At 33.6% G+C, this 13,557-nt stretch overlaps 1 protein-coding gene and 1 long non-coding RNA gene across 2 annotated transcripts; one reads left to right on the plus strand and one right to left on the minus strand.

Moving 5' to 3' along the window:
• Positions 1 to 545: 545 nt before the first annotated feature.
• LOC113075406 (coiled-coil domain-containing protein 106-like) lies at positions 546 to 4,827 on the minus strand. The gene is made up of 6 exons (XM_026248125.1): positions 4,784 to 4,827; positions 4,575 to 4,705; positions 4,093 to 4,143; positions 3,883 to 3,990; positions 2,660 to 2,857; positions 546 to 908 (listed from the first exon to the last, which is right to left on the minus strand). The coding sequence occupies exons 1-6, from the start codon at positions 4,825 to 4,827 to the stop codon at positions 595 to 597; spliced, it is 846 nt and encodes a 281-aa protein (XP_026103910.1). The 3' UTR covers positions 546 to 594.
• A 2,575-nt stretch (positions 4,828 to 7,402) lies between these two features.
• On the plus strand, positions 7,403 to 8,303 carry LOC113075407 (uncharacterized). The gene is made up of 3 exons (XR_003280928.1): positions 7,403 to 7,879; positions 8,011 to 8,110; positions 8,196 to 8,303. It is a non-coding gene; the product is annotated as an uncharacterized LOC113075407 (long non-coding RNA).
• The last annotated feature ends 5,254 nt before the right edge of the window (positions 8,304 to 13,557 follow it).

Below are 13,557 nucleotides of genomic sequence, written 5' to 3' on the forward strand. Positions count from 1 at the left end.
ACACTGAAAATACACAAAAACTGACCACTTAAAATAAAGTGTGGAACCTTGTTGGTACCCGGGAAGTAATGTGTAGTTACACTGAAAATACACAAAAACTGACCACTTAAAATAAAGTGTGGAACCTGCGTTGGTACCCCGGGAACTATTGTGTAGTTACACTGAAAATACACAAAAACTGAACCACTTAAAATAAAGTGTGGAACCTGCGTTGGTACCCGGGAACTAATGTGTAGTTACACTGAAAATACACAAAAACTTGCTATTTAAAACTTGCTTATAATGCAAGTAAATTAAAATAAAAATAGCACATGCAGTTGTTGTTTTTTGTTTGTTTTAGTGAACATCTTTAGATAAAGAGGAACAATGTATTTTTCAAACTTTTACAATACAAAAAAGTTTGCTTTTTAATTTCCAGAAAAATTACCAAAAAAATAAAATAACCTATTCTCAGGTCACAAAAGATTCCACTTATCTTGAATCTTGAAAACGTTTCTTTATATATATTTTAATACAGCAAACTTTTAAATAAAAGGCCTAAAATACCTCATCAAAAAAAAAAAAATCAAACTAAACTAGAAATGAACAATATTTTTAGCGAAACTTGTATTTAATTGGCAGGAGTTTTCCACTCTTTTTTCCTGAGGTAATAGAGGCTTTCATCTCAGTTGTCAAGGCCTCTGAGCACCTCAGGGCAAAATCAAAAAGCTTCTCTTGCTGAGGCTGGAACTGAGGGATGGAGCGAAAAAATTCTGGGCTGATGATTTGAATCTCAGCCACAACTGCAGTGAGGGCAAGGGTGTTTCTGTCCACTCCAACCTTTATGAATGCTCTTGTCATGCTTCCTTCCTTTTTAAATGCACGGAGAACTTTTTTGTATCTCTTGAGAACATCATCTGGACACTTGGCTGTTAAATAAAAAATAAAATAAAAAAATAAGTAAACCGTTTGTGGTGACACTACATTTTAAGGTCTTCTTGTTAGAGCATTATACATTTTAGTACTAAGTAATACTAAATAACAACAAGCACTTTCTTGTTAGAGGGTTAGACTTTGGTTTAGGTTCAGTTGCATGTAATTATCCATAATTCATAGTTATCACTAAAGGTGCTACATTTAATGTCTAACAAGGACACTGAAAGCGATACCCAGTTTGTCAATGCATTACAAATTTTTCAAAACATCCATAGGCAGAGGGTGAACCAACTTTAGGGTAAGGATAGATGTGATTCCTCCTTAAAAACACATTCAAATAGTAGGTCATAAAATGGTTCTGTGTCTCCTATAAACAACCTACACATCCTACATAAACACTCGTTATTAAAGTGGTTATTTTCACAAATCATTATAATTTGAAGCAAGCATATGCATGATTTGGGATGGCGCAAACCCCCCACCCCCCCACATTTTATATGAATCTCTTATCACTTCAGTTGTTTGTTCTTTTTAACCAGAAGTGCCTTGTGAAGAAAATTTTACCATTGTTCCATTTAAAATGCATTAAAGTACGCGAGACGTGAATGTACTTTTTTTTTTTTTTTGTATGAAGGTATTGTATGTTACACTTCACACTTCTCTAGTAATTTTTGTATGTGTGAAGACACTGAATACCATGAATGAAAGTTTTCTGAAATGAAATAAATTTTAATGGATGTCCCATGCTCGGAGAGTAGGGAAAAGTGAACACTAGGGATTACGCAGTTAATCAGAACACAGTTCATGCAAGTGGCTCTCTTCTAACGTGCTGATGATCTGAATAAGATGTGTTAAATAAGAAACATCCATTATGTGCAGAGCACGATGGCAGGGATTGAGAACCACTGGGCTACCCATTGCCTTACCTAATGCAGCAAAAAAAAACAAAAAAACATTTTGAGTGGATTATCATCTAGAAAGTGTACATAAAAGCACTCACTTTATTATCATAAATCTGTCACTCATCTTAATTAATTGCATTCTCACAAAATTATGTTAATCAATTAAGCTGACTGTACAATTCATATTTTATTTAGCCTTAAATTATAGTGGAGAAGGCACGCTCAACTCCCAAGTCGTTTAATGGGTGTGAGTACTAAAAAAGTTATCCAAAGGTAAAAGAGGAAAAACCACACTCTCAAGATATCGTTTCATAAATTTGTGACACACTGATGATGGCTTAGGCCGAAATGCATCTGTGTAAGACATGGTACTAATAAATTCATGGAAAGATATCTTTAGAGTGTGTTTTTTCCTCTTTTACCTTTGGATAACTTCTATATTTATGGTGAGGGTATTCTAACTTAAAGGAGTCAAATGATTTTCATTTTTCTTCAGTGTGTTATGTAACTGTTTCTGCATATATAAGACCTGCTGAGTTACAAAGCTCAAAATCTAAAACCCAAAGAGATTCTTTATATTCTTTATAAACGCTAACGCTCAGCCACGCCTCCTAAAATGAGTTTCATAAGAAAGAGTTTCATAACGCCGCCCAAATGTATACACGAAGAAAGAAGGCATAACTTTTATACTGGCTACAGTGTTGTTGCTGCCAGCATTTTTGCTGTGGTGGAACGAATAAGCCTTCCCCAGCCTTCCTACACACGCTCTGCCTATGAAAACATCAGGCGAAATCATCTTCATCAAGAATAAATTCAAATTAATAAGTGTCTTTTGAATTTACCTCTCACTGCAGAACTAGAGAATGCAGATCTTGACCTGTTCTTTTGGGTTCTCTTCTTTTTGGATTTTTTTTTGCTACATCTTTCATCTTCCAATGAAGATGAAGGGAGGGAGGAAGATGATGAAGAGGACGAAGAGTTTAACTCATCACTCTCACTACTAGTGTCCTTCTTCTTCTTCTTCTTTTTCTTTTCTTTGCCTATAAAAAAGTTTTTCCATTAAATTCATTTGTCTGAGAGGTAGCTGTCACCTTTAATGTTGGCATTGCTTTCGTGGTATACACACGCTCATGTGGTCAAACAGTCCGAACAGTTACAAAAGACCAACTACTCTTCGCTTACTGGTCGCAGATGTAAACATAATGTGCACTAGCCAGATGGTATTTAAACTTTGCCTGCTGAAGACTGGTTTGGTTTGAAAATGAAAAATGTACCAAACACTTTAAGTGTTCAGCTGGTTTTTACTGCTGTTAGAGCAAAAACGAAATCTAATACTCTCCATTTATTCTGTAGTCTCTGAATGCTTTATATGTAAATTGAGCTTATTTTGTCCATTAGAGCTAAAGATCAGAAAAAAAAACTGTACATTTACCACCCATAGAACCTCCCCTTGAAGAAATCAGGACCTAATTGGTTGAAAGTTGGCAAAAGAGGCAGATGCCTTACACTTAAAGGGTTATTTCACCCAAAAATGTAAATTATTCCATGATTTACACACCCTCAAGCCAACCTAGTTGTATATGACTTTCTTCTTTCAGCCAAATACAGAGTTATATTTAAAAATATTCTGGCTCTTCAAGCTTTATAATGTGAGTGAATGACACCTGGAATTTTGAAGCCTAAAAAATGTGCATCCATCCATCATAAAAGTAGTAATCCATATGGCTCTAGGGGTTAATAAAGGCCTTTAGAAGCAAAGTTATGTGTTTTTGTAAGAAAAAATATCTATAATTATAACTTTATAAACCATTATCACTGGTTTCCTGTAATGGCTGTACGCAAGTCTAGTTCCGGCGGGAGAGAGACCTCTCACTTGACGCATAATGTAGAAGTAGTATAAGCTTAGGTGAAAGCAGACTGAATATAGTTTCAGATAGAGTAAAATAGTAATACTGAATAAATGAAAACGATTAAGTATGACTAATTTACTAAACCAGATCGTATAGTACTCACAACAAATGTATTTTTAAAGCATTTTTCAGTAAATGTACTAATCATTACTCACCACAGACGGATGCAAGAGTGTGCCTAAGAAAGTCACGTTCTTGCTCTAATGCTTCTATCCGTTTCAAAAGGTTGTCCACTGGTGATTCATCAACAGATGCCTGGACTCCTTAACATAGGTATCATTGTTTTTTTTTCATCAAAGACTAGGTTTGATATAACAATCACATCAGGATTGTGTAGTGGTTACATAGATCATTAATCATCTCACCTTTTTCACTTTCACAGCTTGCAGCAGGTGCAGTGTCTGGGTATGAGGCATCTGTAAAACAAAATTAATGTAATTCTGGTAACCAATTTTATAGTAAAATTATTATGAGAAAACAAAAAAATCCTGCACACTATCAACTTACAAAACAATAATAAAAATGATGCCTGATGAAGATCATACAATTGAAACATTGCTATTAAAGTTTTTTTTTATTGTTTTGCAAGGTGATAGCGTGATTTTGTTTTCTCATATTTTTACTATATCAGTCTTTTTTCCTACACACCTATCTATGACCTACAGGTTTGCGACACTAATTGATTATAGTAAAATTATTAAAAAAGTGAATTAAATATATTATGTAGGTTACACCTCATAATTAATATAGGTTACATCTAGATAACATTATATTATATTAAGCTAACATCTGCATGTAACTGCATATTAGTGTGTACAAAATACATTTCAGAAGATTGATTTCTAACCTGGGTTACTTTCAGGACCCACAGACTGCTCGGGGACCTCATTCTCTTCATCTGTGAAAATAGTAGTTATGTAGCTAAATGTGTAGCAAAGCAAATAAATTGATAACGTAGTGAATGAAATGATTAATGAGCTAGTATCAAGTCAATACTAACCACAGGATGATCCATATCGTAGAGCACGGGTTTTTCTTGTCTTCCGCCTTCTGAACATTGGAATGTGGAGAATCAAAATCCTGTCTCTGGAATCAATCATGATAGAGGATAAAGATAGGCTTTCTAAATGTTCTTGCTTGTGTCTGGCATTGTATGGTTGATTCAACGCAATATGCCTTAGGGGTGGGTGATATAACCAAAATATTATATCACAATATGAGTATTTGTATCACAATAACAAGTTATTTTTTATTTTATTTTTTATATGGATATATATATATATATATATATTAAGCTTGATAACAAAGTGATGTAGTCAAGAGCAATGAAAGATTTTCTCTTACTGCTGTTTGATCTACATGAACGACAGAGAGGAGCAATACTAGGTAACTTCCCCTTTAAGACCGGAACCAATATACTGTTAACACATGCATTTTTTTTTTCTCAGCAATTGTTCACGTTCACTTAAGAACTAAAATATTGTGTTTATGAAGATACTTTCAAAGACGGGCATTATGACGCATGTAAAGTTAAGTGTGTATTTAATGCCAATAAAGCTGCAAAATTGCTCAGGAGCTCAAGGGGCAGTGGATATGCGGCCTTAAATACAAAAAAATCGAGATAGCGCGCACATATATATCAGTTGTTTTCAAACTACAATGCTTAAAAACTGAAAAAAAAAAAAAAAAAAAAAAAAAAAGTTACGTTTTTGATACCACCTGCACAAACGTGAGCTCGTTAACTGCGATGGAGAAAATAGTACAAAATCTCTATCGTTACTGGTTCACACCTTTTTACCCGTTTAATCTTATCTACCGCTATATCGTCCACCCCTGTCAGGCTCAATTTATTGACTCTTCATATTACAGAATTGTACATACCTTCAACCTGACGTCAGCTGTTGAAATTCAAAATGAAGGGGGAAAAAACCCGCCAGATCCGGCTACTGCACATGCGCGTGACGCGTCTCGGCTCTGTCTATGGCTATCGGGCGGGGCAAATGCAGACATCTGATTGGGTGTTTCGCTCCCGTGTTTCAACTTTGTTATAAAAAAATAATAATAAGAATTACAGAAGACAGAACAAGGGCACGAAAGGTAATTAAGTGATACGTTTGAAATGAATTTATCCGAGCAAATACATCATATTCTCCATCGATGTAGAAGAGGATCTCATCGAAAAATGTTAATAAAATGGTTAATCAAGAAGAGACTTCTTCATAGTGCACCGGTCTGCGGCGTTTGCAGAAAGAAAATGAAACTTACCAATCACAAGTGCAACGATGGCTATATATGGTAAGTAGAGCAATTCAAGTTACTGTATATGCATGCACTGGATACTGTAAGACTAACAAGTTAATGAATGTGTTTCCAAAATCAAGATTTTGATTAAAATTTATATGAATGCATATGGCAACGTCTATTCTGTGTATCTTTGTATAATATATTTCCATTATAATCTTTGTAATTTAACTGAATAAACAATTATCTTACTTATAAAATAAATTGTATAGTAAGAGACAAAGGTAAAATCCAGAATTCAAAGTATATTTCGATGTGAAACATTACAAATACAGATTAGCAAATGTATGTTTAGCAAATTAAGCATATTAAAAGAGACATATATATATATATATATATATATATATATATATATATATATATATATATATATATATATATATATATAGTACAGACCAAAAGTTTGGAAACATTACTATTTTTTATGTTTTGAAAGAAGTTTCTTCTGCTCATCAAGCCTGCATTTATTTGATCAAAAATACAGAGAAAAACTGTAATATTGTGAAATATTATTACAACTTAAAATAATAGTTTTTTATTTGAATATACTTAAAAAGAATAATTTATTCCTGTGATGCAAAGCTGAATTTTCAGCATCATTACTCCATTCTTCAGTGTCACATGTAACATCCAGTCTATCACATGATCATTTAGAAATCATACTAATATTCTGATTTATTATGAGTGTTGGAAACAGTTCTGCTGTCTAATATATTTGATCAATAAAAGGTTAAAAAGAACTGCATTTATAAAAAATAAAAAAATGTAATAATATATATTCTAACAATATATTTTCTTTACTATCACTTTTTATCAATTTAACACATCCTTAATGAATAAAAGTTTGATATTATTTTAAAAAAGAAAAAAAAAATACTGACCGCAAATTACTGTCCAGTAGTGTATATTGTTATTACAAAATATTTATATTTTAAAAACATAGCATCTTTTTTTTTTTTTTTTTTTTTTACTTTTTATTCATCAAAGTATCCTAAAAAAGTATCACATGTTCTAAAAAAATATTAAGCAGCAGAACTGTTTCCAACTTTGATAATGAATCATCATATTAGAATGATTTCTAAAGGATCATGTGATAATGATCCTAAAAATTCAGCTTTGCATCACTGAAATAAATTATAATTTAAAGTATAATAAATTTAAAAACAATTATTTTAAATTGTAATAATATATCACAATATTACTGTTTTTTCTGTATTTTTGATCAAATAAATGCAGGCTTGATGAGCAGAAGAAACTTCTTTCAAAAACATTAAAAATAGTAATGTTTCCAAACTTTTGGTATGTACTATATATATATATATATATATATATATATATATATATATATATATATATAAACTTAATTAGACTTTTGGTTTTCATAAATCTAAATTAATACGAAAGTGTATATGAAGAATTATTAAAGGGATAGTCCGAGTCCTTGATTGTGATTGGCTGAGCCTCTAAGCCATTGTAAAATGCTGTAGATAATCTGTGGTTTACAGTGAATTTATGGTATCTTAGTGGGTTTTAGTCACTAAGCTAAAAACACCCATTAGCTGTTCTAAATTCACTGTAAACCATAACTTCTTGCTTATTGCTTTGTAGCAAAACAGCATGTTAACTATCTATTTACAGTGTTATAATTAATGTTCCTTTATTTTTTTCTGGGTCACATGTAATATAAAATATTTTATTTGCAGTTAGAATGTTAATGCTTCACTTTATTTGTTTTATGTGCAGGATGTTCAGGAGAAAGAGTCATCGCAAAGTCTCATCATCAGTAAGAAAAGGTTCACTTTTCAGCCAAAGTAGAGTAAAACTTGTGAAATGGTTGGAATTTATTCACCGGTGAGTTATTATAAAAAAGATAAAGGCTTATTTATATCTGAACAATGCTTTACAATGATTTACTACAATAATGTTTGTGTAGCCTGTGGAGTAGACAGAGCCAGTACTAGTGGTCTGCTTATTGTCCACAGATTTGCACAAGGTCTCCAACTCAGGCAAATTGACCTGTTAGAGGATCAGATTGCCAGAAGTGCAAGAACTCTGTCGCGAATGACAAATGCACTTAGGAAGGTGAGGTACTTCTTCGTAATGACTACAAAAACAATGCAAATAAACATTGCATGCCATTCATTCATATTTCTATTATGTTATTTAGATATGCATAGATGCAATACAGAGACTGAGAAGAAGAACCGGTCTTACAGTTGGTGGAAACTCAAGACGCAAGTTTGTTTCTATTGATGAGTCAAAGTTTGCACACAAAAGGAAGGTAAACGGGCCATGAACAAATTTAAAAGAAAAAAAAAGACGAAAGTTTTAATCTAAATTTAATTTAAATATCCATATACAAAATTACTGAACCCCCCCAAAAAGTAACATTTTGTAAATATGCTTCCAAAATTTCAAAGGTCTATCCAAATTCCTTTTACCATATTCAAGTAAGCCATTTAGACTCTTTTGGACAAGAGTGGCATTCATCAATGTGTCCAGACATGAAGTCAGTGCTTGCATATACTGTATAGTCTGCACTGTACACTGAAAACCCTAATAAGTTGACTGAACTAAATTGATTGAGTAAACACGTTGCCTCAATTTAATTGAGTAATGAAGTCTCGCAAAACTTACATATTTAAGTTTATTTAACTTGACGGTTTTGTAGACTGTACCTAAATCACTCAGAGGTTTAAATGTTGATACTTGATTCATTTGAAGTCACCATTGTGGTGGAAAGTGTTTGGTTTAGTTGGGATCTTGGTCCAGTTACTTCTTGTGTTAATTTGTCTCTTGCTGCTGTAACAGTGTATTTTAAAACGCTGTTTTTGTGGTGAAAAAAGACAAATTTAAATGAGCTCAGATGTTTTTTGTTGATGAGAAAGTCATCACATAATACGTATTTGAGATCATAAAATAAGTTTTGTTTGATATTTTTAACAGGCACCCAGAGCAAAATACTTGTTTTGAAGATGAACAAAATGTATGTGTTCGAAATATTTCGATTAAAAGTATCAAGTACTCACACACACAGACTTGTAGATTTAGCATATGCATCACAACGACAGTGACAAACAAAAGCGCTTCATAGCACAAACTCATCCTTATTTTCCAGCCTTTTTTGTTCTGATTGTCACCATTGATGTGATGCATATCCAAAATCTTGATGTCTATTTGTGACGACGTGATCTGTTTTCTAAAAGTAAGTACATTATTTTATCTACAAGGTTTCTATCCATAAAAGTAAATCCACAGTTGCAGCAATACATTTAATTTTACTATAATTTGTCACCATTACAAGCAAAATGTGTATGTTTGATCTCAACTCTCTTTGCCACAACAATAGTGTTTTACAACACACAAGTTACAGCAGCAAGAGACAAGCCAACACCAACAAAGAGCTGATAACATCTGAGCTCTTTTAAGTTTTGTCTTTCTTCACCACAAAAACAGCGTTTTAAAATACACTTGTTACAGCAGCAAAAGACAAGCGCAGAAGAAGTATCTGGACCAAGATCCCAGCTAAACCAAACACTTTCCACCACAATGGTGACTTCAAATGAATCAAGTATCAACATTTAAACCTCTGTTAATTGTCAATAAGAGCTTCTCTAGATGTCTGACAGAAATAAAGTCACAGAACCTTGTAAGGAGGATATGTGAACATTAGGGGTGTAACGGTTCACAAAATTCACGGTTCGGTTCGATACGATACACTGATGTCACGGTTCGGTTCGGTTCGGTACGTTTTAGATACAGCAAAATGCAAAAACATCTCAACTTTTCAGAATGCCGCAAGCGCACCGCGGGTCATGTGACAAGAACTAACCAATCAGCTTCATCCTTTCCCGTAACAACGTTGAAAACTCAGCCAAGATGAAGGAACAGCTGATCATAGTTGTATATGGATTGCAATTATTGAAATAAATTTAGTAGCAGAGCTACTGCTAGTGATTTTTAGAGCTGCAAATCCATTTATCATTCGCTGAAATTTCCGCGTCTCATGGAGAGAGCACGTCATTGTTGCTTAGCAAAGACAGACGCCTCATGAGCGCTTCTGCCCGAGCGCTTTGGAAAGGAGAAGAAAGACGCGCCTAGCATTTTCCACGCGTTTTTAGGAGCGATATGTGAACGGCCCCTAAGGCGCTCGCTCACTCTCCACGGGCTGAAGGCTCATTGCAAAATGTCTAATGCATTTAACAGACCAGAAATATAAGATCCTAAAATAACCAACAGGTCTGGTGTTTGGGTGCACTTTGGATTCCCTGTAAGCTATAATACCGGTGTCTAAATGCTGCAGGGATAGTTTGTTGCGTGCATGTTTCTCCTTTTTTTCGTCTTTTCCCAGATACTGACACAATAAGGTGATGTCGGCGTAAATGAGTTGACATGTTTCAAGTATTCCCGCTGGTGTTTTTTTTATTTTTTTTTATTCCCGCTGGTGTACCCTGTCATGTTGCAGATGCGACATACCGTTGTTTTTTTATCCACCACTCTCTTGCCATCACCATTATAGCTTAAAGGGAATCCAAAGTGCACCCAAACACCAGACCTGTTGTTTACTGGAGGATCTTCTTTTTCTAGTCTGTTAAACGCATTGGCTATTTTGCAACGAGCCTTCAGCGCGTACTGAGTGAGCGAGCGCCTGCTGAGTAGCCTAACATAAACATATAAGTTGGTGTTTTTTTCTTCTTCGGGAGTGTCAGGGGCGTTGCCTGTTACGTCGTTTGGGTTATTGGGCTACCTTGTTGAACGCATATCATTATATTTCTCTTTTTTTTTTCAAATATAATTAATTAGTCCAACGAACCGTTCGGTATACATAATGCGTACCGCATACCGAACCGAAAGCATCGTACCGAACGGTTCAATACGAATACGCGTATCGTTACACCCCTAGTGAACATCTATATCGGATGTACAGAAGACATAAAAAAACATTTAAAAAAAGACATAAAAACACTCTGTCTCCTCACTGGACGTATTTTCAACGTATGCAAAGACATAAACTGGACGTAACTTTGCCCAATGGATTAGGTTGATGTTAAAATACGCCATATAGTACTTTTTTGTTAAGTTTACTCAAAAAAGCACTTGCGATAAGTTGCGTTATTTTTTTAAGTTGACACAACTTTTTTTTTTTTTTACAGTGCAGTATAGGGTTTACTGTATTTTCATAAATATTGTGACATTTTGTCAAAAGGTCAAAGATTAAATATGCTGTTATTTGTTTTACTTCAGTGTGCAAAAAGTGTGCGGTCAAAAATAAGAACATAATTTTCAGTTAAATTTACATGTTGAGTTAACTTAAATATATAAGTACACTTGAAATTAATACCAAGTTAAGTGAACATAACTGTTTAAGTACATTAAATAAGCGCCAAGTTTGGTGAACTGAGTGATTTAAGTACCGTCTACAAAACCGTCAAGTTAAATAAACTTAAATATGTAAGTTTTGGGAAACTCCATTACTCAATTAAATTGAGGCAACGAGTTTACTCAATCAATTTAGTTCAGTCAACTTATTAGGGTTTTCTACAAAACCGTCAAGTTAAATAACTTAAATATGTAAGTTTTGGGAAACTCCATTACTCAATTAAATTGAGGCAATGAGTTTACTCAATCAATTTAGTTCAGTCAACATATTAGGGTTTTCATATGGATCTAACGAGTTAAGCAGTAACTTTAGCTGCCATGTTCTTTCTCTCAAAGGAAAACGATTGGGCCACTTCATCAAATACTTAAGTTGTCGTTTCAATAATCATACCATCTCAAAATCACGTACTACAAGGATTTAAATTAGCATATTTCACTAGTAGAAATCATGCAAAACAACTTTATATCTACATAATTTAAATCACCTAACATAATACAATAAACATCCTCTTGAAATGTAGTTCAGCAACCAAACAGACCAAAAGGACGAATTTTGTAATCCACCAATCAGTGCTTTTGTTCTCTTGTTGCTAGGCAGAATTCCTCCCATGGCCAATCACATTAAAGGAAGAACAGAGTGAGTTTTTCTAAAGGATTACTCATGATTTTGAGCTCACGACACTTGAAATCTTAAGTTAATGCATTTTGAAGGTAAATTAGTTAAATTAACTCATATTTTTAAGTGACAGGGCCAAAATGCAAAATTTTAAGTAATGTTTAGTCAACAGTACAGTACTTGATTTTTTAAGTCAAGACAACATTAGGGTTTACAGTGTAATGTTTTCCCTGCTTTCTGTTCTGTTTAGTCTAGCAGGTTTCTTGTAGTAAATTGAGGGTTTTTCATCAGCTGCTCTGATAAAACATCTTATTTCTATTGAAGAAATTGTGCGAGAGCTATTTTGTCTTGGCCATATATCCGCACTATAAGGCGCACCGGATTATAAGGTGCACCTTCAATGAATTACATATTTTAGAACTGTTTTCATATATAGGGCGAACCGGATTATAAGGCGCATAGAATAGAAGATACTACAGTCAAACTTTTGACTGGGTTTGCGTTATGCATCTACTAGATAGAGCTGTGCTAAAGGGAATGTCAACTAAATCTTGATCCATATATAAGGGGCTCCGGATTATAAGGCGCATTGTCGTTTTTTTAAGAAAAATTAAAGGCTTTTAAGTGCGCCTTATAGTGCGGAAAATATGGTATATGTGGTCTCAATTTATGCAATTGGAGTAATAGGAGTAATTGTGATCTTTAGAAAAACTTTGCATTTGTAAATTTTTACAGTCTTTTAACAAGTGTGTGTGTGTGTGTGTGTGTGTGTGTGTGTGTGGGTGTGGGTGTGGGTGTGTGTGTGTACATACAGTACCTGTCAAAAGTTTGGAAACAATGTAAATCTTAACTTATCACTTTATATATATATATATTTATATATATATATATATATATATATTTTTTTTTTTTTTTTTTTTTTTAATTTGACCTACTTTTGTGCTACGGGAATTGAACCTAAGACCTTTTATGCTGCTAACGCAATGCTTTACCACTGAGCCATAATATTACTGTTTTTTTTTCTGTATTTTTAATCTAATAAATGGATGTAACTTTTAAATGGACTTTTTAAATGGACTGTTAAATGGTACTGATTTTATATATATATATATATATATATATATATATATATATATATATATATATACATATACACGCACAAACACAGGGTGAAATTATTTACAAAATGAAATATCTGGTGACATTTTGGGTATCTACAAATGTACCTAAAGTCTGATTATTTTTTTCTAGTATAACCGTGGTCGTTTCCGAACTACATGGAAAAGAAACAACTGGGTTTTTGGAATACTGGAAATTAAGGGACATAGACGTTCGCCCATTTTGAAGATTGTCAAAAACCGCTCAAGACAAACTCTACTACCCATTATCAGAAGGCACGTGAGAAGAGGATCCACTGTTTTCAGTGACTGTTGGAGAGCATATGTTCAGGCTCTTCCTAGACATGGTTACAGACATTTTACGGTCAACCATTCAAAAAACTTTGTTGATCCAGTCACTGGTTGCCATACACAGC

Source organism: Carassius auratus, unplaced genomic scaffold (genome assembly GCF_003368295.1).
Source record: "Carassius auratus strain Wakin unplaced genomic scaffold, ASM336829v1 scaf_tig00017026, whole genome shotgun sequence".
In the NCBI taxonomy this organism is placed as follows: domain Eukaryota; kingdom Metazoa; phylum Chordata; class Actinopteri; order Cypriniformes; family Cyprinidae; genus Carassius; species Carassius auratus.